This window comes from Chelmon rostratus, chromosome 4 (genome assembly GCF_017976325.1).
Source record: "Chelmon rostratus isolate fCheRos1 chromosome 4, fCheRos1.pri, whole genome shotgun sequence".
NCBI lineage: Eukaryota > Metazoa > Chordata > Actinopteri > Chaetodontiformes > Chaetodontidae > Chelmon > Chelmon rostratus.
The window spans coordinates 9,376,199-9,400,530 of NC_055661.1; the positions used below are offsets into that span (position 1 = coordinate 9,376,199).

A 24,332-nucleotide genomic window follows, 5' to 3' on the forward strand; every position below is an offset into this window, starting at 1 on the left:
TCAGAGGTGTTCCTGGAGCCGCTTCACCGCCATCAACCACTAATTTCATCATCTGTGGGCAGCTCCTTCCTTTCCATCAACACTGTAATGAAAAGGGACGAGGGTGAACGCTGAACGCATGCTGAGCGACTGGAGTCTGCGAGCACAGCCCAAACCAGCTCAGAGTCAGTATGTGGTATAGATTGAGGACACGCTTACAGTCTGAAACCTTTCTGTTGTAACGGCAGCTGGGAATGGAAGTAAAGCTCCTGTTTCAGCCCGAACACACCTGAATGTGTTACAGTAAAGAGGAGAGAGAGAGGACTGTGCCCTAATATTTGGCTTAAATGTTAAAAACCAAAGCTGACAACTACATATTAGTCATCACAATTCGATTCAGTATTAATAAGTGACTTGAATTGCCTTGGAATATTATTATATTACAAATAAGTAACAGCATATATTGAAAAAAAAAAATCAGACACGTAGTAAATGTTTTCCTTTCATCCATGTTGTACAATTCTCTCACAACAGAGCTGGGAAATGTCCATTAAATAAGATATTGTCTGTTACGCATGGCTTTATATATTCTGTATTACACACTGTATTTACAGCAGCCTTAGAGTCTCTGTCCAGTCTTTCTGTGAAAGGTCCATTCATCGAGGGAAGCTATTGTAAGTCACCACAATTAAGGGCTTTGATTGGTTTCGGCCCTTTTTTTCCTGATGTGCTCCCAAACCTTGGGATTGAAATGGCTGACGCTTCCTACAGAAACAGCAAGTCAACGCACACGAACACACACGCACTCTAATTCTCCGCAGGGAGATATAAAAGAGGAGCCGGGGCGATAAAAGGAAGAGAAGCGGGAACAAACAGGTGTCAGCTGGGCTGATTAATCAAAGCGGGAGTGTGCGACGACAGACGCCACGTTTTGTCTTTTGAAAGGAGACGGAGAGGGTCCTAAGACAGTTTCAGCAGGCAGACAGGCCGCCTGGCTGCCAATACAAAAGCAGCTTATACGTACAGATACAGCATACTTAAGTTTACATTATATTAGAAAAAATGTACAAGGTAATATTAGTTAAGTACAGTTGACACACTGAGGAACAACGGTTTAAGTTAAAGAGTTAAGGCTTGAACAGGACGAAAGCAACACCATGTTTGTGTCTGTGTGTGTGTGTGTGTGTGCGCATATGTGTGTGTGTGTGTGTGCACATAAGTGCCGGGATCAAAGAGCACTATGGCTTACTTTCACTTGAGCCATTTGCAACCCAAAATTCTATCAAACTCAATACCTACGGTAGGGATGCACAATGGCCGCCACAGAAAGGCCACTAGAGGGAGCTGTGACATCCAGCAGGCGCTGCGTGTGCCTCCCTCCATAAGCTTTAGGCTTTAAGGTGGTTTGGTTCATACTAGAGCCTCTTCCTTTTAAAGTAGTCAGCGTACTGCCCTCCCAGGCCTTGGGAGTGCTGCCCGATGTATGCGCCGTCTGATGATGTCACTTCCTGCACCGCCAATTGAGGGTACTCCCGCTTGTGGCCCCTTGTCTGGTTCTGAGGGGACAGGAATGAGGGTTAGAGTTGAAGAAACTGTGTTATAGCACTCGAAGGTTCACAAATGTCTCACATGCTAAAGGCACAAGATCAGCTGCCGTGGCGACGGCATATTATTTCATTTAATCGAACCAAACAGGAAACAGTGTTATACCTTCAGACACCTTAAAATTTAAGCTTGTTCTATATCATGTGTTCTAGCAGAGAAGAATCCAAAACATTTTATTTTGTATAAAACTAAATGCACTGCTTTATATTGTTTGTGTTATATTATGTGTCTCTGTTTTATTGCAGTTACAAAACTCAGTGACATACGTTTTTTGATGAAATTATATATTTCTATTTATTTGTAATTCAATATTTTCACTTGTTATTTTTATTTGGAAATTGACACTTTTATGATGTTATTATTGTCATTTTTGTGTCCTGAACTGTGCCAATAAAGAGAGAGAGAAAGAAAAAACCCTCATACTTCATACTCATACTATTTTTTTAGTGGTCATACATGGACGTTTGGTGGATTTAAGTGGATTTAATGCTGATAATCTAATTCTTCTGGTGTATTTCTCAGGGGACTGTGCTCATTTTTTGTTGACTTGGTTTTCTTGTGTGGGTCACCTACATGAGCGTCTATAGTCAATGCCTCAGTTCATGTAAATAACTAACTCACAGTTGATAAATGTAAGAGTTAATAAAGAAACTGGTCACCAACAGTGTTTCCTGCTGTGCAGCATATAGCTGAAATGAGTGCATGCTTACAGTAAACATGAAAAGATCCCTGAAACACAGAAGAAATTGAACATCTCCAGTCTGTTTTCAACACTACACTGATCGACACCTTAAACTGAAAAACTGAAGATAAACTGAAAAAAAAACACGACTAGTTGTGGAATTTGACGACAGTGCAAACATCCTGTGTTTGTGTGTGCTTTAGGTTTAACAGTGTGATGCAGTGAGGATGGGCCGCAGAGGCCGTCTGCACAAACAAATGTAAATCTTTGTAGAGACGAGGCTCAGCTCAGGCGTCTGGATCCTGTCTGCTAACGTCATCGAGCTCTCAGAGTCCTTTCCTCCTCTTCTCTCAATTGATTTCACAGCCTTAAACTGTGAGGGTGTACTGCAGCTCTGCAGCCACGTCTCGCAAAAAACATCGTGGCCCATGAACCCTGAAAACAAACCACTTTCTTTCTCCTTGCTAGCAGTTGCATGTGTCGGAGAGTCGTGGGCAGTTTAAGCTCAGGGTCATTTTTAGACCCGTGCACAGGTCACATTATCCAGTAATTCACTGTAAAACAAGTGGACATGAGTGGAAAGTCTGAACAAATGATCAGAACTACGTGTGGCAGAAAAAAAGCTGTTTCTGCTCTCTTAGCCCGTTCATCCTCTCACACTCTGCTGATGTACCGATACGACATACGCAGTAAGACATCTTCTTAAAATATGGTTAAATACACCGATGAAAACAGGAAACACCACACATCAAGGCCTCCAACTATAATCTTTTTATCTAATTATCTCTCTGCAGCAGAGGCAAATCAAACCCTATTCACCATTTCAGGTAGTAATGCAACAACAGCAGCTAGTGATGCATTTAAGTGATGCTTCCTGTCGCTGCTTCACATGAAAATCCCTTCACTGACAAACCTCTTTCTGTGGTTCTTTCATTGTGAAGCAGCTACAGTCTCAGTGTCTCATTTGTAATACAAACAGTGTTTAACTGACCTCTCATCCGCTATAGAGTTACAGATATGTAAGATCTGTACTAACATTTATTCTAATGTTTTGGCTTGTTAGGACACATAAATCCATCCAGTACTGGTTATTATAAATGATTACTTTGATTTCAACCGGCTGAGCAGTGATCCGCTCCCTCAGCTCCCCACTGTCAACAGCTACTTCTGCCCACTAATATCAGAAGCTACAGTTGAAACAATGAAGTAGTTAGCTGCGATACGAAATGTTTGGATTTCACTCAAGTGTGCTCACTTGAGAAAAAAGGAAGAAATGGAAAAAGCTTCACTCACAGGTGTATTTAAAGTGTCACATCCTGCTTCAGAGCATGCATTTTCTCTACTCACATAGTAGTAGGTGTTCCAGTCAGTGGCGGCGGTGTGTGTGTGCGTGACGGGGCTTGGCGCGGCTGCCGCTGGGTGTGGCGCCCCGAGGAAGCCGGGCATTAAAGGCAGGGTGCTGTACGCTGGGAGCACGGCAGCGGCTGGTAGGACGGCCGGTGGAGGCGCCGCGCCGTTACTGACCGCGTGCAGAGAGACACCTAGAGGCTTACACACATCTACCTCCTGGAAGACACACACACAAACACACACTGAGCAACACATGGTTGACTGCTTTAAGGCTGCACGTTACATTTTAGGGTCCATTTTTTTGTTAGGTGGCATATTGTTGTTGAAAGCGCCTCATGATTATACACATTCTCCTCTCTATTAATTCATTCATGTTAACCATTCTGCCTCCTAGTGGCTATTATGAGATAGACCGACGTCTACAGACGATCACTCGCTCGTCTGCTGCTGTATAGGCCTGTTCTTTTCCCTGAGGACAACCAGCCAAAACAAAATGCTACAAAGCCGTGTCAGCATATTTTTAGGTCAGTTAAATGCCAGGAAGAAGCTTGGTGTCAAAAACTCCATCGTATCATTTTCTCCAAGACATCAACTCCTCCAGTGAGGTCAGTAGACCGGAGTGTAACTGTGCCATGAATGAGATCAATGGCTACATCTTAAGACAAAAGCTTCACACGCACCCGTACAGCGTCCAGCAGCAGATGAGCCTGGACCTGGCTGCTCAGGGTGGGTGGAGATGTCTGCTATCAGCTGCTGGGTGCAGAGTGATACGTTCCCTCTAACAGGGGTATCGGTGTCTCATAGGGAGGTCACTCTCTCCAAATAAACATGCAGACAAACCGAATGTAAATACCAGCATGCTGCTCTGAGGGCTGCTGCTCCAGCTCATTTACACTGCGTATGCAGGACAACATGCTGTTCGACTCACATATTCAAGCTGGGTTTCAAAGAGCCTCTGTTTTGCGTGGAGCCCGTCAGGCATCATCGATCAAATCTTCTGATAATTTGTGCGGCATAATTAGCAAATGGTTCGCTGGAACTAATAACTTGTGTCAATGAATTAGTGATTCATCTTCTCCAACTAATAATTTTCAGCCTGTGAAAGATGTCGGTGTCGTGCCTCTTGGTTGGCTCATTTCATGTGGATATTGGCCCCGGCACATGCTGGGCTCTTTAGCTTACCTGAAGCCTGCATATGCTCTGTATGAGCGAGTATTTGAGTGTGATTTGAGTACAGACTACGGGAGGGCGGACATTTTGGCATTTGTGTGTGTGTGTGTGTGTTCGCTGTGTGTACCTTGCTGGCATAGGCCTGGTTGGCTGTTGCAGGCTGGGAGTAGTACTGAGTGACAGCCTGCATGTAGGAACTGTAATCCCCATAGGTCGACACTGGTGGAGCCTGGAACACAAGACAGTTATTTCACAAATGCTCCAAGGTTAGGGTTGATTGATCACTCAGGAGTTTATCTGTGTCACTAACACTCTGCAGGTTTAACTGGTAATATTTTAGTGACCCGGATGAATTTTTGGACCGTCTGCATCATTTTCAATGTTTTCTTCCCATTTATCTGCACACTGTCTATCAATGAGAACACATTCTGAGCTGCCCTCACCCCCAGAGGATCCTGTTTTCTGTGACCTGAAGTGTCCCAATATGATGTGTGATGACTGCACACATTAAAACCAGCACAGTTGCACGTGAGTGTGTTACCTGCGTGTGCTCCTTGTTGTAGTCTGTGGCCGTGCCGTCCTGTGGAGCAGCCGTGTTGTAGGTGTGAGCTTGTGCTGCTTGATAGTGCTGGTACCACTGCTGCATGGCTTCCTATGGCGCGCACACGCACACACGCACACACACACACACACACAGACGTCAGTAAACATCAGGTGAAGAGCGACTCGAGCAGACAGATGAATGTTTGCTCAGTAATTTTCTTGTCTTTGCTGATTTTTTGCCTCCTTCTTTCTTTCTTTGTCATTCATTAACTATTGTTCCTGCCGACGGCTCTCCCCCTGTTCCCCTCGTTTGTCTGGTCTCTCCAGACAAATTAAACCGACCGTTTTATTGGTTATCTCATCATGATTCATTTGTTTGGATGATTAGATTGTAATTAACATTTAAAATTGGGTTTGTATCGTGCTGCAAATATCAGATATGCCACTTGCTGCTGGAGGAGGGAAAACTGCGACGAGAGGAACAGAGTGACTGAGAAAGAAAACAAAGGAAGGAAGAGATGCAGACAAACAGCCAGCGGGGAGGATTCATGACTTGTTCAGAGTGTTGAGAGAGAGGAAAGGAGTAGAGACAGATGGAAAGGCACAGCGCTCGCTGCCAAATCCACTCTCATTCTGTCTGTCCAAATATCCAAACCCATCCTCATCCTCACCCACCTCCCTGCCTCCTGTAGATACAGCTCACTCTGTCACTGCCGCGCTCATTATGTATCCATCCACCAATCATCTACTCAGCCACCATCCCTCTCTCTCGCAGTTTATGCTGATTTAACACTCACATCCGTGCATATATCACCATATTTCTTCATTTCCGTGCCTGTGCAGCGAGTCTGTCTGTGCTGCAGTACCTGTGTGTAGGCCTGGTTGTATTGGCTGTAGTCAGTGGAGGTATCAGTGCTGTATGGAGCTGTGGTTGTAGCCGTCGCGCTGTGGGAGAAGGAGCCGGAGCCTTGGGAGACGACAGGAGCGACCGAGGTGCCGTACACTCCGGAGCCAGCCTGTCCCCCTTGGGCTTTACTCCCCACTGATCCTGAGCAGCAGAGGAGGGAACCGTGAGTTAGACAGCATTGTGGGTCAACACTAAGAGGCACTAACATTGCAGAACGTCTCAAAGGATTATTCCGACAGACATCTATCTACTCGTGCTCTTGAGACTTGGCTGTGGAAACTTTGTAGCTCGCTCCTTCACGACAGCTGCAGTCTGTTTAGATGAACAACAGTTAACCACTCGTGGAGCATGATCCCCTTCCTCAAAGTTGATCTGTATCTCCCTTATGTACCAAACAATCCTCAGTCAGCCAGTCTCTGCTGTGGAGAAACTACAGGTGTTTAATATACTGAACATACATGCCAACGCTGGATGAGTGAATATACTCCAGGAGGGCTTTAAAGGAATAGTTCCATGTCAAAAGCATCAGATCACTACAGGCACTTAGTCTTTGATAGTCAGAGGAGTAATATTTCACAAGACTCATATAGTCCTATTTGTATTAATAAAGGTGAAAGAGTTTGCACATGAGCCAACATGGAAAAAAATCATCAACCAACTTCAACAAAGTGATTCTCATCGTATTAATACAGTGAGCTCTTTATAAGGCTCAACACAGAGAAACTGATGTGCTGTTAGCAAAGAGCCACCTTAATGGAGCTGCTTGCACATACAGTTGGATGGGTTAATATCTCCATTTGTTGTGTGTTTTTGTGCTCACCTTGCAGAACCACCCCTGGCATCACACTGGCCAGGTTCAGGTAAGGATTGGAGGGAAGTCTGACTTCTTTAGGCGGATCGCCCAACAGAGAGCTCTGACCACTGCTCACCTAAAGACAGGAACACATTCAGATGGTGCAGTACTTTGAATCCTTTCACAACTTGGACCTGGATCACATCTAAGGTTGCACAAACAATGCTGTGACCTGTGCTGCCAGCTGCATTACTGTAAAATCTTACCTCAGCCACACCAACAACAAACTTCAACATCAGGTTTTTAATGCTGCAAAGATTCTGTTGAAGTGCTGAAGAGGCTGTGGAAACCTGGGAGGATTGTACTCTCTGTTAATTACACTTTCCCTCCATTAAAGAGGCTTTAGAGGAGACAGCGCAGGGACTGCAATCAGTTCCCCAAAGAACTTCAGTGCTATGATTATCTCTGTACACTGAATTATTGTGGATGATGATGTTAGCTTAGCGGTGCTTTATTTAAACCAGGCCTAGCCAAAGAGACAGACGAGTACTCAGAATATGCAGAAAGGCATACAGGTGAACAGGCAGTAAAGGCATGGGGCAGGTAGACAGGCTGGGCAGACAGAGAGGCAGACAGAGGGCCTCTTACTGCATCAGTAAATAAGGCTGAGACAGAAGTGCACTATGGGAATTTCCCAAAGGAGCAGCCCTTGAGAGACTGAGGCTGTTTAAATACGATCACTTAATGCTTGTGTTCCTGTGTTTTGTAAATTGAGACCTGATGAGGTTAATTTAGGAATAAATACCCATCCAAAGGAGAAAGGTAGAGAGAGAGCAGTGTGAGAGTGCAGCAAACAATTCTTTACATTACTGATGAAACTGTTTTTGTTAATTTTAAAAAAAAATTGTGTTGTCAATAAAATGTCCCACCCCTCTGAGATCGTGATCATCCAACTGTTACTTATCAACTATTCGTAGGCAAAGCTGGTCTGCTGAGCTTAGATTTCTCCACCTGTTGCAGTGGTGCATGGGGCTGTAGTAGAGTGACACTCAGCATTCAAAGTGTTTGGAAGGTGGTGTTTTATTCTTTCTAAACCCAAAAACCCAAAATCAGAAGTGTAAGGAATGGAGTTTGTCTGCTTTAATGTAAGAGCTAACTGACTGACTACTTACAGCAGGTGCTCCAAGGCCACGGAGCATCTCATGAAGTAAATACAGTGTGTGGGGTTACAGGTTAAAAAGGATGCTAAATTTTGCCTGGGACATGCAGCTCAGTCTTTCAGCACAATACAATGAATGTAAGTTAACCATCATGTGCATATTTAGGACTCTTTTAACAAGATTCTCCTTTTACATGACGTCAGCTGAAAACATTAAAGTCAGCTGAATATGTTTTCAACAAACTCACGAAGCTAGACTGAGCTTAATTAGATAGCTAGCTGCAGCTGAAAAAATAACAGTGACGGCTGTCATTTCATTCATCAAAATCGACAGATGAGAAGCTGCTTGTGCCTTTACCTCGGTCTGATATCACGGACCTGTTGCTTCAAAGTTTATCAAGAATTTTGAGAGGAAAATCTGCCTTAGATCTGACAGCTGATGACACATGGAGAGATTCAGAAGGGAATATGAATAGTGTGAGATGCAGAAGTGGAGGGGAGAGAGCCCGGTGCTGTGTGTGGATTTGTGTTCGCTGTGCTCACCATGCCAGCCAGGGAGCAGCCATCTGAGCTGCTGTGCTGGCCTGTCGAGGTATACGCTCCTCCAGGAGGGTTGGGTGGAGGCGGGCCAAGGCCTGAGTTACTTATACCCAAGGCGTAGCTCTGTCCCTGGGAGTGGGAGCTCACCATGGTCCCAGGAGGAGCTGGCTGCCTGTCACAGGAGGTGGAGGAGGAAGAAGAGGAGGAAGCAGAAGCGGTTGTGGAGATAGAATGGGTGCTGTTTTGTTCTCCCCCTCCAGCTCGACCCTGGAGGTACGGCATCACACCTGCTGCCGATACCACTACTGAGGCATTGTGGGTAGACGATGGCACGGACTCCTGGCCCAACTCTGAAAGAGCAAAGGACAGAGAAGGAAAAGAAAGCAAAACAAAATGGAAAAGGCCAGGAGAAGAAATCAAAGGAAAGGGAAAGAAATGATAAGAAAGGAAACAGAAAGGAAGCAAAGAAAAAAGAAGAGTGAAGAGAAAAGGAAGGAAAGAAAAGAAAAAGGGAACAAGAACAAACAAAAGTCAATGAAAGCAAAAATGACAGAAAACACAGCACAAAGGAGTAACGTAAAGAAAAGGAAATGAAAGTGAAGGGAAATGAAAGCAAGGGGAGCAGAGATGTCAGATAAACACATGAGATGTTTTTTACTGATGACCATCAGTGTCTGTGTCTCCTCTGGACAGAGACGAATCACTCAGACAGCTGGAAGCTGAGAGCTCAGCCCGACTGTCTCTGCAGAGCCAGTTGTAATATTTGAGAACGGCTCATAAATCATCATGTTTATTTACAGGCTGGCACTTTGCTCCACACTCCCAATAATTCACTCACTCCAGGGCTGAATAAACACAAATATGTACACACATACATACACACACGTCCAAAAAAAAAAAACATACACAGGCGTAAAAGCATGAACACACATCATTTAAATTTGAACACACACACTAAAGGTGAACACTCACACATACACACACACACAAAATCACACTTATTATAAATCCAATATTGCTCTGACAAATGGCCTCCACAGCACAATAAACGAATCAGCTCTAACAAGCCTTAAGCTAACAATCCCAGCAGACACATGCACTGATAAAAGCCTCACATTACACACACACACACACACACACGCAAAACTGCAAACTCATACACAGCACCAAAGAGGTTCACACACACACTTGCACACAACTGCTTGTGTTTGTGCACGCACAGTCTGTGATATATAATTTCCATTTAAAACAACACAGCTCCTCTCAGCTGGGGATCTGAATTGTAAATGCACTGCAGTCTCCTGGAGGATGCGTTGTACAGTAATGATACAACTGTGAGACATTGAGCAGTGTGCAGAGGGCCAACCCTGACACCTGACACTAACACATCATGATTCAGGGCTATTTACAGATATCCTTTTACCTGGACGTCACTGCTTCTTCTGTGATTATATCCTTTCTTAGACCAGATATTGTTCAGAAATATCTCTACACATCAAACAGGAAATTCACACCTTCGTAAGAAGACTAAGTCATTTTTACAGCAGTGAGAAACACCTGAGAAAACGTAAATATTACTGAGACATATGTAGTCGCTCTGCTGCTTGAAACAGGTGGTCTCAGCTTGGGTTGATGCAAGATCCTTTTTCAAAGCAAAATGTTGGTTTGTGTTGGGATATGAAGTTACATACCTGTACAGCCTGCTTATCTAATAGTCTTAACAGAGTCTTGGCTTCGAGTTGAGGCATATTCACAACAAGGAAGCTGTCGAGATTTAACCATGAGGGGAAATCTAAGAACTCTGGTTTTGGTGGAAGTGAGAGGGTGAATTGCTTTTATTCCACCTACTTCCCTTCGACATCAACAAAAACTATTTGATGGTTTTGTTTCTTGGTTTAATGCAGTCCTCGTTTATGTGCCATGCTCATGTTTGGTCAAAACAGTGAATGCCCCGCTCACTGTCAGGGCAGTCTACACAAGGCCGGCCATAGAAACCTCTTAAAATGTGCTTAAAATAATATCAAACGAAACTTGGTTTTATGAGCTTTTAAAGATCATACTTGAAAAAGCATCAAGTCCAGGTTAAACCTAAATCATTTTATAAGCAATAAATCGTTACCACATTCATTTTGAGAGCTGCACTGAGAAGCTACACAGCCACTGCCAGCCTCGATCTGACAATACTGTATGTGCCAGTTGGCCCCTTTTACAGGAAGTCATATGTGCTGCTTTACAGCAGTGTGGGAGGTGAATATACAGCACATACTGTTACAGAAACTGGGCGCAGCACCAATTAATCCAAAGCTTTCAGATGTTTCTACAATGGCAGATGACAGAATAACAAACAGGAACATAACAAATTAAAACAACGCAGCCATAACAAAAACACAGCAGAGTGAAGTACTGTAGGTCTCATCAGTTTGCAGTAATTACACCAAATCATTGGACAGGAGCGGACTGATACTCGGCCCTGCTCACCTGTAGGAGAGTCTCCCAGGAGGCCTTTCCCCAGAGGCACAAGGCCTGGAGGCCGCAGAGACAAAGCTTTCTGCATCAGCAGCCTGGACGGGTCCCCGAGCAGACTGGAGACCTGTGGAGGAGAGAGGAGAGGGGAGAACATGATGTGAAGAAAGAAGGGGAAAGAGGAGTGGAAGGAAAACACTATTAAACAAAGAAAAAAGGAAGGAGGAGGAGGAAGAACAGATCAGAGAGGTGATGAGGTACTGAAAGGGACAAGAATCCAGGAGGGACAGAGTAATAGAAACAAGACCGTGGCAGAAACGCATCATCATCACACACACACACACACACACACACACACACACACACACACACACACACACACACACACAGTTTCATGAATGCAAGTTATGAAAACAGCAGCTTCGCCTGTGGCAGCGACTGTTCAAGTATCATACATATACATAAGTGTATCTACTTTCCTATTTTACATTCCCCTCTGCAGTGATACAACTGTAAGTGCATATTATTTGGAAAGCCACAGGAAAAGATGAGGAAAAGAAATTAAAAATCGAAGCAAATGCAGAGTTTAAAGCCAGTGGAGGGTCAAAAAATAACGGAGGAAAAAGTATTCTCCTTCTCTGGATTCTGAGCCTTCACCAACCAGTTCACAAAACAACATCAAATATGCTGAACATTTTAAAATATGTAGCTCAACATGTGGAGGAAAATTTCAAACCTCAAGGTCATCCTTTAAGCAGAACAGAAGCAATTAGGTGCCTGATTTGAGGGTTGTTTGGTTTCATTATGCATAAAGTGCTGAGGATGAAAATGTAAGGGCAAAACTACGACCTTAACTCTCATCACTAACCTATGCAAATGATCAAACACACACACACACAAGCACAAACATGTGTCTTACGCTGCTGATGCGTTTGTCTTTAATGTGCAGAAGCTGCTGCTGGGCGAGCTGCATATGCAAGAGGTTCTGTAGGACTAGTCCATTACCAAGCATAGCACTCTGCAAGGTAAAGGAAAATAGACACTGTAACAAACACATCTCTACGCACAGTACAATAAACAATCCCACACAGATGGTGATGTTATTGTGACCTGGTGTGCTTTTCCCAGTGTGAGCAGAGCTGTGGTGAGAGGAGGTCTGAGGAACGGCAGGCTGGTGTGACGCCCGTACTTCCCTAACAACACAGACAAACAACAAATAAAACATCAGTCAGGGCTTCTCTTTGTGATTTTCTTTTAGAAATTCTGCATCCACTAATGCATGAATCAATCATCTTGTCAACAGGCGTGCACAGGCAGAATTATTAGTCAGACAACCAATCCATCAGTCATTTACAGTACATTTCAAGCAATCACACAGCTTTCTGTTTTATAACAAGCACAATATTGGGATATTATGTTAGCACAAAGCAAACTGCCTCCCTCATAACTTTTTCCAAGTTCAAATTTCACTTTGATGTTGAAGACACAGTTGAAAAGAAGGAGCTCAAACAAACAACAAATAAAGAAATTGATAAAAAAAAAAACCAATGCAAAATTCAAACTTCTTCAAACAGTTTTTATCATGTGTCAAAGCTACTGACAGTCTCCTCAGAAACAGAAAAGGCCTCTATATTCAGCTCCTGCTTTTCACAATTCAGCCGGTATTCGTATGTGCAAAATGCGTAACCTCATTGTGTTGATGTACTGGTGAGGCAGTTAAAAGGAATTAAAATCACGGCTGTGAAACAGGCTGAACTATTTCACATTTCTAAAGATGGCAGTCACAGTGAAACAGGACGCTCGTGTCTCTGCAGTCTACCGTCAGTTTCAGCAGCGTGTTCTGTGCGTGTAGCAACCACTGGCTCAGGTTTTTGGAGTTTAACTCACATCGTTATGTCCACCATTTTGTCAGATCCGTCAAAAAGCATCAGCTTTTACTTGCTCCTCAACTGCCTTTGTTGATGGAGCATCATCTGTTTATGTGTTTGGTCTTCTCAACCCCTCCCCCTCCTCTTCTCCTGCAGACACCCTGCCAGTCAGCAGCCTTACTGTCACACACCCTATGACGTCCACACACCTCACGCTGTGAGGTGTGACACATTTTTATAACTGCTAGAGGCTAACATGTTGCAAATAAAACAGTTCATTAAGTAACTGTGACAATACCTCAGTGTAAAAAGACTATAATATACTTTTACTATACAAAAAAGCACAAGTTAAACTGCTCATTATGGCCCATTTCAGAATACAGCACATCATATTATTGGATTCTAATTATTGATGAATGATTGATGTGTATATTTTGTTAATGTTGCAGCAGATGGAGCTGATTTTAAGTAGTTTACACACTGCAAGCTTGTGAATTTTCCTCCCTTATCTTATAATAAACTACAATAATACATTGTATTTTATTCATCTGAATCTGCAAAGTAACTAGTAAATATAGTCATCAAATAAATGTAGTGGAGTAGAAGCAGCAGAAAATGTGAATACTCAAGTACAAGCACCTTAAATTGCCGTGAAGTATAGCACTTGAGTAAATATACTTAGTTACCCTCCGCCACTGACTTCCTGCAGGGATTTAAGTATACAGCATGACACAACGCTTTTGTGACACTAGTTTTCTTACTGTGTTAATTCATTTTTATAAACAACTCTTGTTTATGGTATCTCATCATTTGTAGTCACTGTTAGTGAATTTGTTGACCAATTTTCATTTCTGCTTCAGTTAGAAACATCAGAGGACAACGTCTGCTTCCAACTTTAGCTGGAAGCGCGCTTAGCTCGCTGTGGAGCTCTGATGAAGACAACCAGCTTGATGAGAACTGGAATGAAATGGTTACAGCTGTGCATGTTTGTGCACCAATAATAGTTGTCTTTCCTTCCAAAAAGAATCACGTCATGAACAAACGACGGCTTCCTTCTGCTGTTCGTGCTGATCGAGTCTGGAGGGGGAAGAACAGCCAAATGTTGGTGCGTGACAACTATTTCAACACCTTTTGTGGTTTTCAATGGTGTGCTGAATAATTTGATTTGAATACAGAATAATCAATCTTCTTGCTCAGTGAATCACCATGGCAACAGGAAGAAGTAAGTTTGTTTTGACTGACATGCATTGATTCTAACTAGCATGGTATGACTTTCTAAGCTACAGTGTTATTTAACGGAAGCATCGAGTATAGACTTCCTAAATTTAGTAGGGTTTGCCCACATTCACACATTTAACACCTTTTCCTTGTTCGGGATCCATATCAGCCAAATTGGTCACAAGGCGTTTCTCACCTTTAGGCGATCGCCAACCTACACAAGTACACACCCTCTTTATCTGGCCTTTGTGCACGTGTGTGTGTGTTACTCTTCTGAATTACAAGGTCTCCTCATAATAAATGTAAGCGTCAATGCTAATGGTAGCTTCCACCAGAATAGGTAGAGAAAGTTTAAGATTTAATCAAGGTCCTAATTTTAGACTTTAATTGTGCGTGCGTTTCTTTAAGAGAGCTCCCCCACCTCTCCCATCTTCTCCCCTTCCTGTTCTCATTTGTTCCGCTAATGTCACACGATTTCATTTTAATACGTGATTAGCCATTCATCAAATAATGAAGCCGTCGACAAAGTGATTACAGTATATAAGAGGGCTTAGCAGCGGGACAGACTCATACAGTGGATATTTGACTATCATCAGGCCCTCAGCAGCAGAAAGAACGCTCAGAAGAACGAGTTCAGGCCATTCATTTGCTTTAAAATCTCAAAGTTGATTCAAAGTGTGCAACGTACATGCAAGTTTCATATAACATACTAGTTTCAAGTTGAAAGTTTTTAGCTGCACCAACTGCGGACAACATTCATGAACAATAAACAAAAAGCATTTTGAGAGAGGTTCTGCATGGTCTCTTTTTTCCATAGACAACATTACATGACTCACAGTTGAAGCACTTCTATGGCTTAGATCAGCTTTAAATCCTACAAGGTTGAATTAACAGTGCAGAAGATTAACAACTGCATTGGAAGATATCTGGCTCTTGATTAAAAGTCAAAGAGATATGAGCCTGTGTGCATAAAACCTTTGAAGGAGAAGTTAAGCATGACTCACAAGGTGCATTTTGGTGAAAAACATCCAATCACAGAGCTTGAAAAAGGTGTGGTGCTAGCATACAAAACACTGATGCTTAAATGAATTTACATCTGGATTCTGGGTCTGTTTTGGTTGAATTCAGCAGTTATGTGCCTGTGTTTTCTTCACAAATTTGAAGCGAAGTTAGAGAAAACTGGCAACAGAAAATGTGAGTCATCCGCATTTCCATTCACTCTCACCATGCGAAGTTAAGCTCCTCGAGATAAACACTTGGTAGCACTAACTCTCCAGTCAGGTGCCATTGCATCATTGCAGAAGAAGAGGCTGCAAAGCTACGATGCAAGAGTGGCAGTCGAAAATGTGATAGAAATGTGGCATTTGTGTTTGCCTCATGTATTCGTGTGAGGATGTTACAGCGTCCTCATCACTCCACTCAGATCTGATGGTTTTGTTTGTCTCTGTTTTTCATCTCTTCGCTTCACGTACATCATGATTTAGAGTCTGTTTCCATTCCACTTTTGTTGTATCTTTTCACCAACGTTTCCACCTCAGCCAAGTGGAAAAACGTTTTGTGATAGTTCAGGTTATTCTTTGAGTTTCGGCTATGCCCATTGAGCTGTTTTTATGCACAAATTGAAAATGCGTGTTAGAAACGCACTGACTGTCATTGGCAACCGTACCTCCTCTTTTTCCAGTGTGGTACGGTCTCATGAGGATCTGCAGGGCAGCAGGGTTGGTCATACTGGTCAACAGCTGGGCTAGGTTGGGTTCTGGTAGCAGACCTTTCCTGTTACTCAGAATCTGGAGAATAAAAATTCAGACACATATACAAGTTAGAGGAAGAAAAGTGAGGCTGTGTGTGTGTGTGTGTGTGGTGTACAGTATGTGTTTTGATCTTGTCATTAGGAGTCCCTGATGGCTGTAGTAACCATTACACTGGATTACATCATTGGGATATGTCTGCAATGTCAGCAGAGGGGAGCCGATCTGGGAGACAAAAGAAAATAAGAAAGAAAGAGAGAGGGACAGAGCTACTTAAGAAACAGAAAAAAGCAAGAGGGGGAAAGAGAGGTTAAAATAAAAGTGAAAAACAAGACAGAAGAAATGTTCAGAGGAAAAAGTTTCAGTAGAAACTTGAGAAAAAGTAGAGGCCACCTCTCAGAGATGAAATCATAAGTTCTCTGTCAATTTTATATGTCAACATGTTTAGAAAAAAGCCTGAGACATTTTTTCTGTAAAAGTTGTGGCAATCTGCTGCAACCTGGAGGTGTGAAGAAAAGAAATCACACTGCGAGTAGAGACACAAACAAAACAACCTTGTGACAATCTTACATATGAAATTTCATTGTACAGTGTGCAGATCAATCGCAAGAGAAAAGCAAGCATCACTCTTAAGCCCTTCAAAACACTTTGTGTTTCTAATAAAAATACATACGTTAGACAATTCTCAACAATCAGAGTTAAGATGAGAAAAATCATTGTTCAGTTTTATTTATTAGGAGTGAAATGCTCAAAAGTAAAATCAGCTGATGTACTTCATAAAGGACTGTGTGGGTGGATGGGATTTGATTGACAGTGGCCTGGCAACCTAAGCAAACACCCCAACAACTGTCATCAGACTTAAAATGAAATATCGCTGAATCCTGAGTCCCACAAACCTGAAACCAGGGAGTACAGCAAAACAAGGACCATATTTAATACGCCAGATGGACCCAGATTCCATACAGCACTCTAATTTCAGGATTAGACCAGTTTCCATTTGTACCAAAGTAATGTAGCGCACATAGCTTGGACGTATCTCCACGTCAAAAATGCCATTTAAAACTGATCTGTGCTCAAGGTGCAGCACTTAAAGCTTTGATCCTGTCTCTTGTGACTGACTTACACACAATGTACAAATATATCATGCACAAGAATGTTGGAGATTTGCAGGTACTTCCAATGCAAAGTGACCGTTTTGATTGACCGTTTTTAAAGACGTGGACAATGAGAAGTATAGCAGGTCTGACCAATAAAGGGTCTATGCTGGAACTGAAGCCGGCGAATGGTTTGTGTGTTGACCATCATCTTCCAGGAAGCTGAGGTGTTTGAAAATGTTGCTGTGTCCTAAGTAGGAAGAGCAAAAATGTGTCTGTGCCACTGCTACTAGAGTAACTAGTGTACAACTTGCAGCTGTACCTTGCACCAGTCAGCCTACGGCATGTACCTATTTAGCACAGCTCACTTACTTGTTGTTTGCGCCTGCTTGTTTTGTGCCCAGGTTTTAGTTGCTCTCTGTTTTGCATTTACAGTGTTTCAACATGCTGCAGCTCCACGCTCTTTATAATTCTCTTCTCAGTGCACATGAAAGGCCAGTTTTACTCTGTGTGTGTTTCCCCCGTTAATAGCAAAGCTTATATTTCATTTGACATGCGCTGGATTTCCTGGAACTAAACAGATGTCTGCTGACTCACTTTTAATCGAAAGACATACAGTAACGCTCGTTCCCAAATACGAATGCAATCACCCATCATGCTGCGAAATTTAATTCAGCCGACTCAAATGAAATCCTGTTGAATTAGGCTGCGTCAAATCGAATGGAGCAGCCCTTGTAGATCCTCCTCAGTGCTGACAGTGTGCCGGCAGTGCTCGCTGGCTGGCCCAAAGACACGGCTATTTAAAACGACATTAGCAGGGTGGTGATATTTCCTCCTCGTCTGCCCCTGAGCTACGGCATGACTTCAGCTCAAGTCAACCTTGTTTCCTCCCTGTCACATCCTGAAGAGAGAGCATTACTGATGGGGATGGAGTGGGTCTGACTCCAGCCTGTGAGCAATAGAGGAAGAGGACAGTCTGGTACACATATACAGTATGTGGATTTGTGTGGTACAGCAAGAGGACTGGTGTGTGTGTGTGTGTGTGTGTGTGTGTGTGTGTGTGTGTGTGAGTGTATGTGTTTCGGTGTTGAACAAGGCTAGTCGTAGCTGACAGCATCTTTCAAGGGAAGAGAGAGAGCTCTTTCTTTTCTTCTCTTTCTGCTGGAGAAAATGTCATCATGCATCAGTCTGTTTGGCTACTGGCACAAAATCCATCCACACACCCACACACCAACACACACAGACACACACACACATTGCCAGGGAGGTAAGGAAGCCGCGAAGAAGGGAAGGCGAGAAGTAACGCGTAAGGAGAGGGATGGGGGGAGGAGACAGGAGGAGGGAGGAGGAGGCCATCTGGTCCTCAGCGTTCACACTCACATTCACTAAGTGGAGAAATGAGAGAATGGCCTCAGAGGAGAACCGTAGCCAGGAGCAGGTCTCGATCGCTTTCTGAAGGTCTGATGTTTCTTTTACCAGCTGCTCACATTCACTGCAATAATCTGAAAGGAGCCTCGGGGCACTAACGCAACCTCCTCACAGGCTCAGCCGTTTCCTGTATCTTTACCGTCTCTTCCTTCTCTTTTCTGGTCTCCTCCTCAGCCAATCTTTCACTGTGTTTATGTCTTCCTTCCTCCTCACGTCTGCCTCATCTTCCTCAGCTAATTTATTCAGAAACACATTTTCTCTCAGTGTCTTTTCATCCTCTTTGATGCGATTCAGGGGCTGTGACCGTTACTGCTCTGCCTTTCAACTGCAAATTTTTAAACCATCTATCTAAAGGCTACAACCTCTTTACCTGCACCTGATGATTCCTGCTCTGCCACAGCTGGAAATATTTTGTTTAAAAAATCTAAAGTGGTAGTGTAGCAGTTTGAAATGTAAGAGTGAGTAAATTATAGCACTCTTAATTGGCTAATGCAAGTGTTGGTTAAAGTATACAGGACATGTTGTGAAGACTGGATCAACAGTGTTGCAGTTAGGATCTCAGTTACAGTTACTGATTTCTAAATGTAGCCCCAAATCCGCTCGACGCTGTGATGGCCTATGGGTAAATCACAATGAACCATAGACGTGCATTTCATGTGAAAACATAATTGAGGTTTTCCATGTGACCAGAGCAACGTTGTTGTAGTTTGTGCCTTTTGGGCTGTTTAAATTACTACTGACATTGCAAATCTGTGAGTGGCACCATTAACTTTGGATTATTAGAGCTAACTGGTAAAGCCATATTGAAACAAAATCTGCAAACGTACATACTAACTGTAATGGCTGACATACGGTACTGTTCATTAAATAGACAGCAGTAAGACAGTAGACAATGCATGCTTTTGGATAAAGATTTGTAAAGAAGAAGACCAATACACCATGTTACATCTTTAGCTAGAATAGAATAAATTAATAGACATAAAATACATCTATAAAAATCATATATAAAAAATCAATAATCGAATCTATGACTAGAACTCTCACTTGTAGTTACATGTTGTGTTTTTAAGACTGCTGGTGTATATCTATTTGAATGTGTGTGTGTGTGTGTGCATGAGTGTCATACTGTGCCGCGAGCTGGGAGTTTGGTTTATTCAAGGCAGCAGGAGACAGTGGAGGGGCCCAATCAGTCTACAGAACTATAATTATCATGTCAGTGCCTCTGTGCTACCACAGTTCTGTGTAGGAGGGATACCACAGCTACAGACACTAGCTCAGCCAGAGTGTTCATGTGCACCATGTCAAATACATGAACACTGGATGTGCTCTGACCAGTAGACACTGGCTTCACCACTAGATGCATGGTGCATGTACTGCATGTAGCAGCTACCAGCTCATGAGAGGTCTGCGAGCTGCTATGCTCACACTGGACATATTCTATTCAAAGCAACATGTAGTATTGTCCATCGCGCTCCTTGCAATCAGTCGACGCAATCAAGCCATGTGGCTTTGCTCTTGTGTTTCTGCTATGCTATGCCATGCCAGATGCTACACTGCTCACCAGAAAGTGTTGCTATAATTGCAGCAATTACTTCTGTTCATACAGCATTTTGCCCCACCTGCAAGGCACCAGCACCATCCCCTATAGGCTCTACGACTAAGATCCCTTGGAGGGAAGTTATCATCGCCTTGGCTGATGGCTAAAATATATGAATATGTGTGGATTATTACCAAGCAACCACAAAGGGTGAATATGTGAACTTTAGAAGAAGATTCCACCTTCATGACATTAAAAGAAAACAATTTCAATGTGTTTTAGCAAAATATAAAAGGCGCTGCAACTGTGTGTGGGCTTCACATTTTTCTCTTCATATGCGGGTATGATAAGAACACAGACATACAAAAAAGGCAAAAACTGTCAAATAATGATTGTGCTTTGGAGTACTTATTTAGAATAAGATTCAGAATAGTCCGTAACGTTTAATTGTCTGTAATTGTGGGTATATACAGTATGTGCAGGTATGCGCCTTCAACATGGTTTGTGTCGCTCTAGCGTGCATCATACTCACCATACCCTGGGCGGCGATGAGTGCAGCCAGGGTGCTTCTCCCTGAGGTGCCGGGGGTGCAGAGTGACAGACGGACCTCCTGTCCTCCCACCAGTGTTCGGTCCATCTCTATCAGCACAGCCTCCGCCTGCTCCGCGCTCTCATACTCCACGACACCGAAGCCTCGGACAGGGCTGCCCTCATCCTGAGCAAGCTGGAAGAAACAATCAGCACTGAATTAGGAAAACGGTTTAATTAAGGACTGATATTTTTTAAATTGTGCACAAATAAGCGTTTAAAACGTGCATATTGTGAGCTGAAATGTTAAACTTTAAAAGGTAAAAATCATGTGACAAGTCACAAGTAAACTGAAAGTAAACAAATCTGTAAACAAAAAGAAAATGTCACTATGCCGCACGCACATTTTACTAAGTCTCAGCTTACTTAAATAATTGGTATTGACTCAACCCCTCACATATACACATAATATACACATCATGCATTGTGGTCCTTTGTGTTTCAGGGCAAGAAAAACTTTACTTCTTGACCATTTTATTAAACAAATAAGATTATTCATCCTTCTGCAGCAGCTTTGCTCCAAGAAAAGTTTAATTAAACCTTGACTACTCTATTTCAGCCCCATTTTCTTTACCTCTGTGAGGTCTGTGGTTAGATTAGTGTTACTGGAGCAAAGAAAAATCTCATGTTCAATTCTTTAAAATGAAAGATGTTGGTTGTTTCCTCTCATTTGTTGTCCCTTGAAAGTGTTTTTCACGTGTTTTGAACAAGCAGAGGCCCACATGTAAAAAATAAAGCCTGAGAAAGAACTCAGGACAGAGAACAAAGAAATACCGCCTAAATCCCGCCAGATTTGAATCCAAATCCTGGTTTCCCATTGGACGAGACCCCCAGCCATGACGTTAGCAAGGATGTAAGAATCAACAGGTCCCCGCTCCACCTCGTCTTGAGAACTGCCACATCAAGTTGCTACAGGAGGTGTATTGTTCCTAATCGCACATTTGTACTTTAAGTAGCCTTGGAAACAGTCCTTTAACTCACTGGACAAGTAAGAGACTGTTTGTGTTCAACGAACACATTTAGATGCTCAAAAACAGCAGAGAGAACTGTTCGTGGAGTCACTGATCTCACTTTGCTTGCAGAGGGGAGACATGGAACGATCGTTTTCTCTCCACATGCCTCTACAGGCACTCACACACACACACACACACACCTTAAAGGCACAAAATTTGTACCACAAGCTGATTGGCTGACATTAAAAGCTGCATCTGAAAGACCGACCTGTGTCCTTTGAATCAGTCATTTGGGAACAATCAGGCTGTGGATAAGACGAGGACGGTGTGTCGCTGCCGTCACTATTGTAGGGTATGTGACTGGAAACATATGAAACCTGCTAACGTACATCCAGTGGCATCACCCAGATGAAAATAAACAGACCCTTATGCATCTGTTTTTTCCCCCTGCTGCACTGAACTCAGGCTGAACCATGACTCATAAACTGGGGTATAAACTGAAGCGTAACTCATGTGTACCGTCACACCCCGAGCAGGAACAGATAATGGATGGATGGATTATCTGAAGTTCCTCACTGGAGATCATGTTCAGGAGCAAGTGGGCCAAATGAAACCTGCAACCACAGTGGATGTTTACAGCAATGCCAATGGTGCTATGTGTTGCCAGCAGATGCTCCATGCAAAACACAACACAAACCACTGAGGCCACTGTTAGATTGTTGAATCTTGAGAAAAGACTTTAATTCTTACAAACTGGCTGTAAAACATAACGCCACCAACACACCAACAGAGGCATTATCACCAAGAGTTTTTTTTTAATAGAGGGAATGTGTTCTATAGTTTTTCTCTTCAATATGCACGAGGAAATGTACTCACTGATACCTGTAAGCATCACATATAAGCTGCATATTGCTTCACAGAAGCCCTCTTTTTTTCCTTACCAGAAAAGGAAAAATGCCTGGAAACATTACTTTCATTTATTCTATCTTTTAATAAATCATCAGGGCAAGCAAAGGAGGTCCCTGCAAAAAGTCTCCTTCTATTTCTGCATGAGGTCCATGGCTCTATCAAGGAATAATGACACCATTTATCCAGAAAGCTATAAAATAATATATTTAGATTCAATGGCTAAAATGCAATCTCCTCTATGTAGCCATGGTGGTGTACATGGTGACTGCAAAGCCAGCAACAAGTCAAGAGTTGCTAGCTCATTGCTAAATCAGTCATGTTGTCTTACCAAACTTAAGGTTAACAGATGTATTCATAAAATTCACACCAACAAGAGCTTACAGGGAGGATCAAAGTTACAAATGACACTTTCAAGTGTGTGTTTTTGTGTTTGTGTGTGTGTGTGTGTGTGTGTGTGTGTGTGTGTGTGTGTGTGTGTTACAACACAGTGGAGGTAACAGATCTCATTTCTTTTTAAATGACATCATGTAAGAGATAACATCGTCTTCCTGCACTGCTGCAGGGAGTGAATGTACACACACGTTAATGGGTCAGTGTTCCATCAACATGTTTTCTTTATGATTACTAGTCAATAAACAGATCTGTCCTGGCCAGACAGCACTGCCACTGACCAGTAACATAACTTATGAAGATGGTCGTTTTTGTCAAGAGGGTTCAGTCAATTCCAGCGAGAGAGGAGCAGCTAAATAATGCAGGCAGGCTAATAGCTTAAAGCTAATGGATGATATTAGATAATGGCAATGCCTAAAAGCTAATGGTTTATGGTTAAAACACACCACTTGACCTATTGTTGGTCATGGCTGAAGTCAATTAAAATACTTAAAAATTACATGTGGAGTGCTTGACTTATGTTACCTTTCAAAGGATGTGCCCACAGTCTGAGACTGATGTGGCGATCAAGTGTCCCTGAGCTATTTTCATCTCCTCAAGTCGTACTTGCATATGTTTTTTTGTAAATTACAAGTGGAGTGACTAATCGTACATTCTGCTGGAGACTTTGATCACTAAGAGTACAGCCAGACGGGAAACTTGGCCGGGTTGCTATATCAGCCAATGGCAGACTGTTGCAGACACATCGCTATCTGTGGTGGCCATAACAAGAGATGTCAATACAAAACTAGCAAATTTGTGACGCCTCTGAAGCACACAAGCATAACAGAGTTTTCCAAATTCCAGATGAACACAGATTCATCTCTGGTCTTGATTAACTGAAACAAGCCTATTTTGGCCGACCCCACACCGTTTTCCCAAAGGTTTAACCTCACTGTGGGTATCATCTGTGTCAGGCACAGCCCTGGAAAGGCGCTGACCTTACAGACGTGTATGTAGGGCTTTGTGATATATGACTCCTCTACTCTCCTTTGATCTGACTCTATTATGTGTTTGTCCGACAAGAAGCACTGACAAGTTTATTTTTCAACTGCAAAATATCCTGACTGCACATTGAAGTCATAAGTCTTACAATAAAATGGTGGCAATGTATCGAATTTTCAAGCACTGCTTTATTCAAAGTGTCCAGATCAGCAACTGTTTTTCCAGACACAGTCAAGCAACCAGATGAAATAAATCCAAACAGTGAGCTGGAGGGGAAAAAAAAGAAGAATCCGATGAAGCTGGAATTTCGTGTGCATTTTCTGCTTTTGGAATTCTTTTCATTTGTTTCGACTGCAGTCCGAGCCCACACTGTCTAAAAAGTGATTGCCATTGTTCTCTAAATGTCATCAGTGGAAAGAGCCTA

General features: G+C 42.8%; 1 protein-coding gene across 1 annotated transcript in view; it reads right to left on the bottom strand.

Moving 5' to 3' along the window:
- Window positions 1–1,268: 1,268 nt before the first annotated feature.
- The window catches only part of raver2 (ribonucleoprotein, PTB-binding 2), a 78,625-nt gene continuing 55,561 nt past the window's right edge, over window positions 1,269–24,332 (bottom strand). The window contains exons 5-16 of the mRNA XM_041936062.1: window positions 20,617–20,808; window positions 15,944–16,064; window positions 12,302–12,384; window positions 12,111–12,209; window positions 11,207–11,318; window positions 8,732–9,078; window positions 7,057–7,165; window positions 6,196–6,377; window positions 5,328–5,438; window positions 4,914–5,015; window positions 3,614–3,832; window positions 1,269–1,535 (exon numbers count right to left, since the gene is read on the bottom strand). Of these exons, the coding sequence (XP_041791996.1) occupies window positions 1,395–1,535; window positions 3,614–3,832; window positions 4,914–5,015; window positions 5,328–5,438; window positions 6,196–6,377; window positions 7,057–7,165; window positions 8,732–9,078; window positions 11,207–11,318; window positions 12,111–12,209; window positions 12,302–12,384; window positions 15,944–16,064; window positions 20,617–20,808 (1,818 nt within the window). The 3' untranslated portion in view covers window positions 1,269–1,394. The remainder of the gene's footprint in view (window positions 1,536–3,613; window positions 3,833–4,913; window positions 5,016–5,327; window positions 5,439–6,195; window positions 6,378–7,056; window positions 7,166–8,731; window positions 9,079–11,206; window positions 11,319–12,110; window positions 12,210–12,301; window positions 12,385–15,943; window positions 16,065–20,616; window positions 20,809–24,332) is intronic.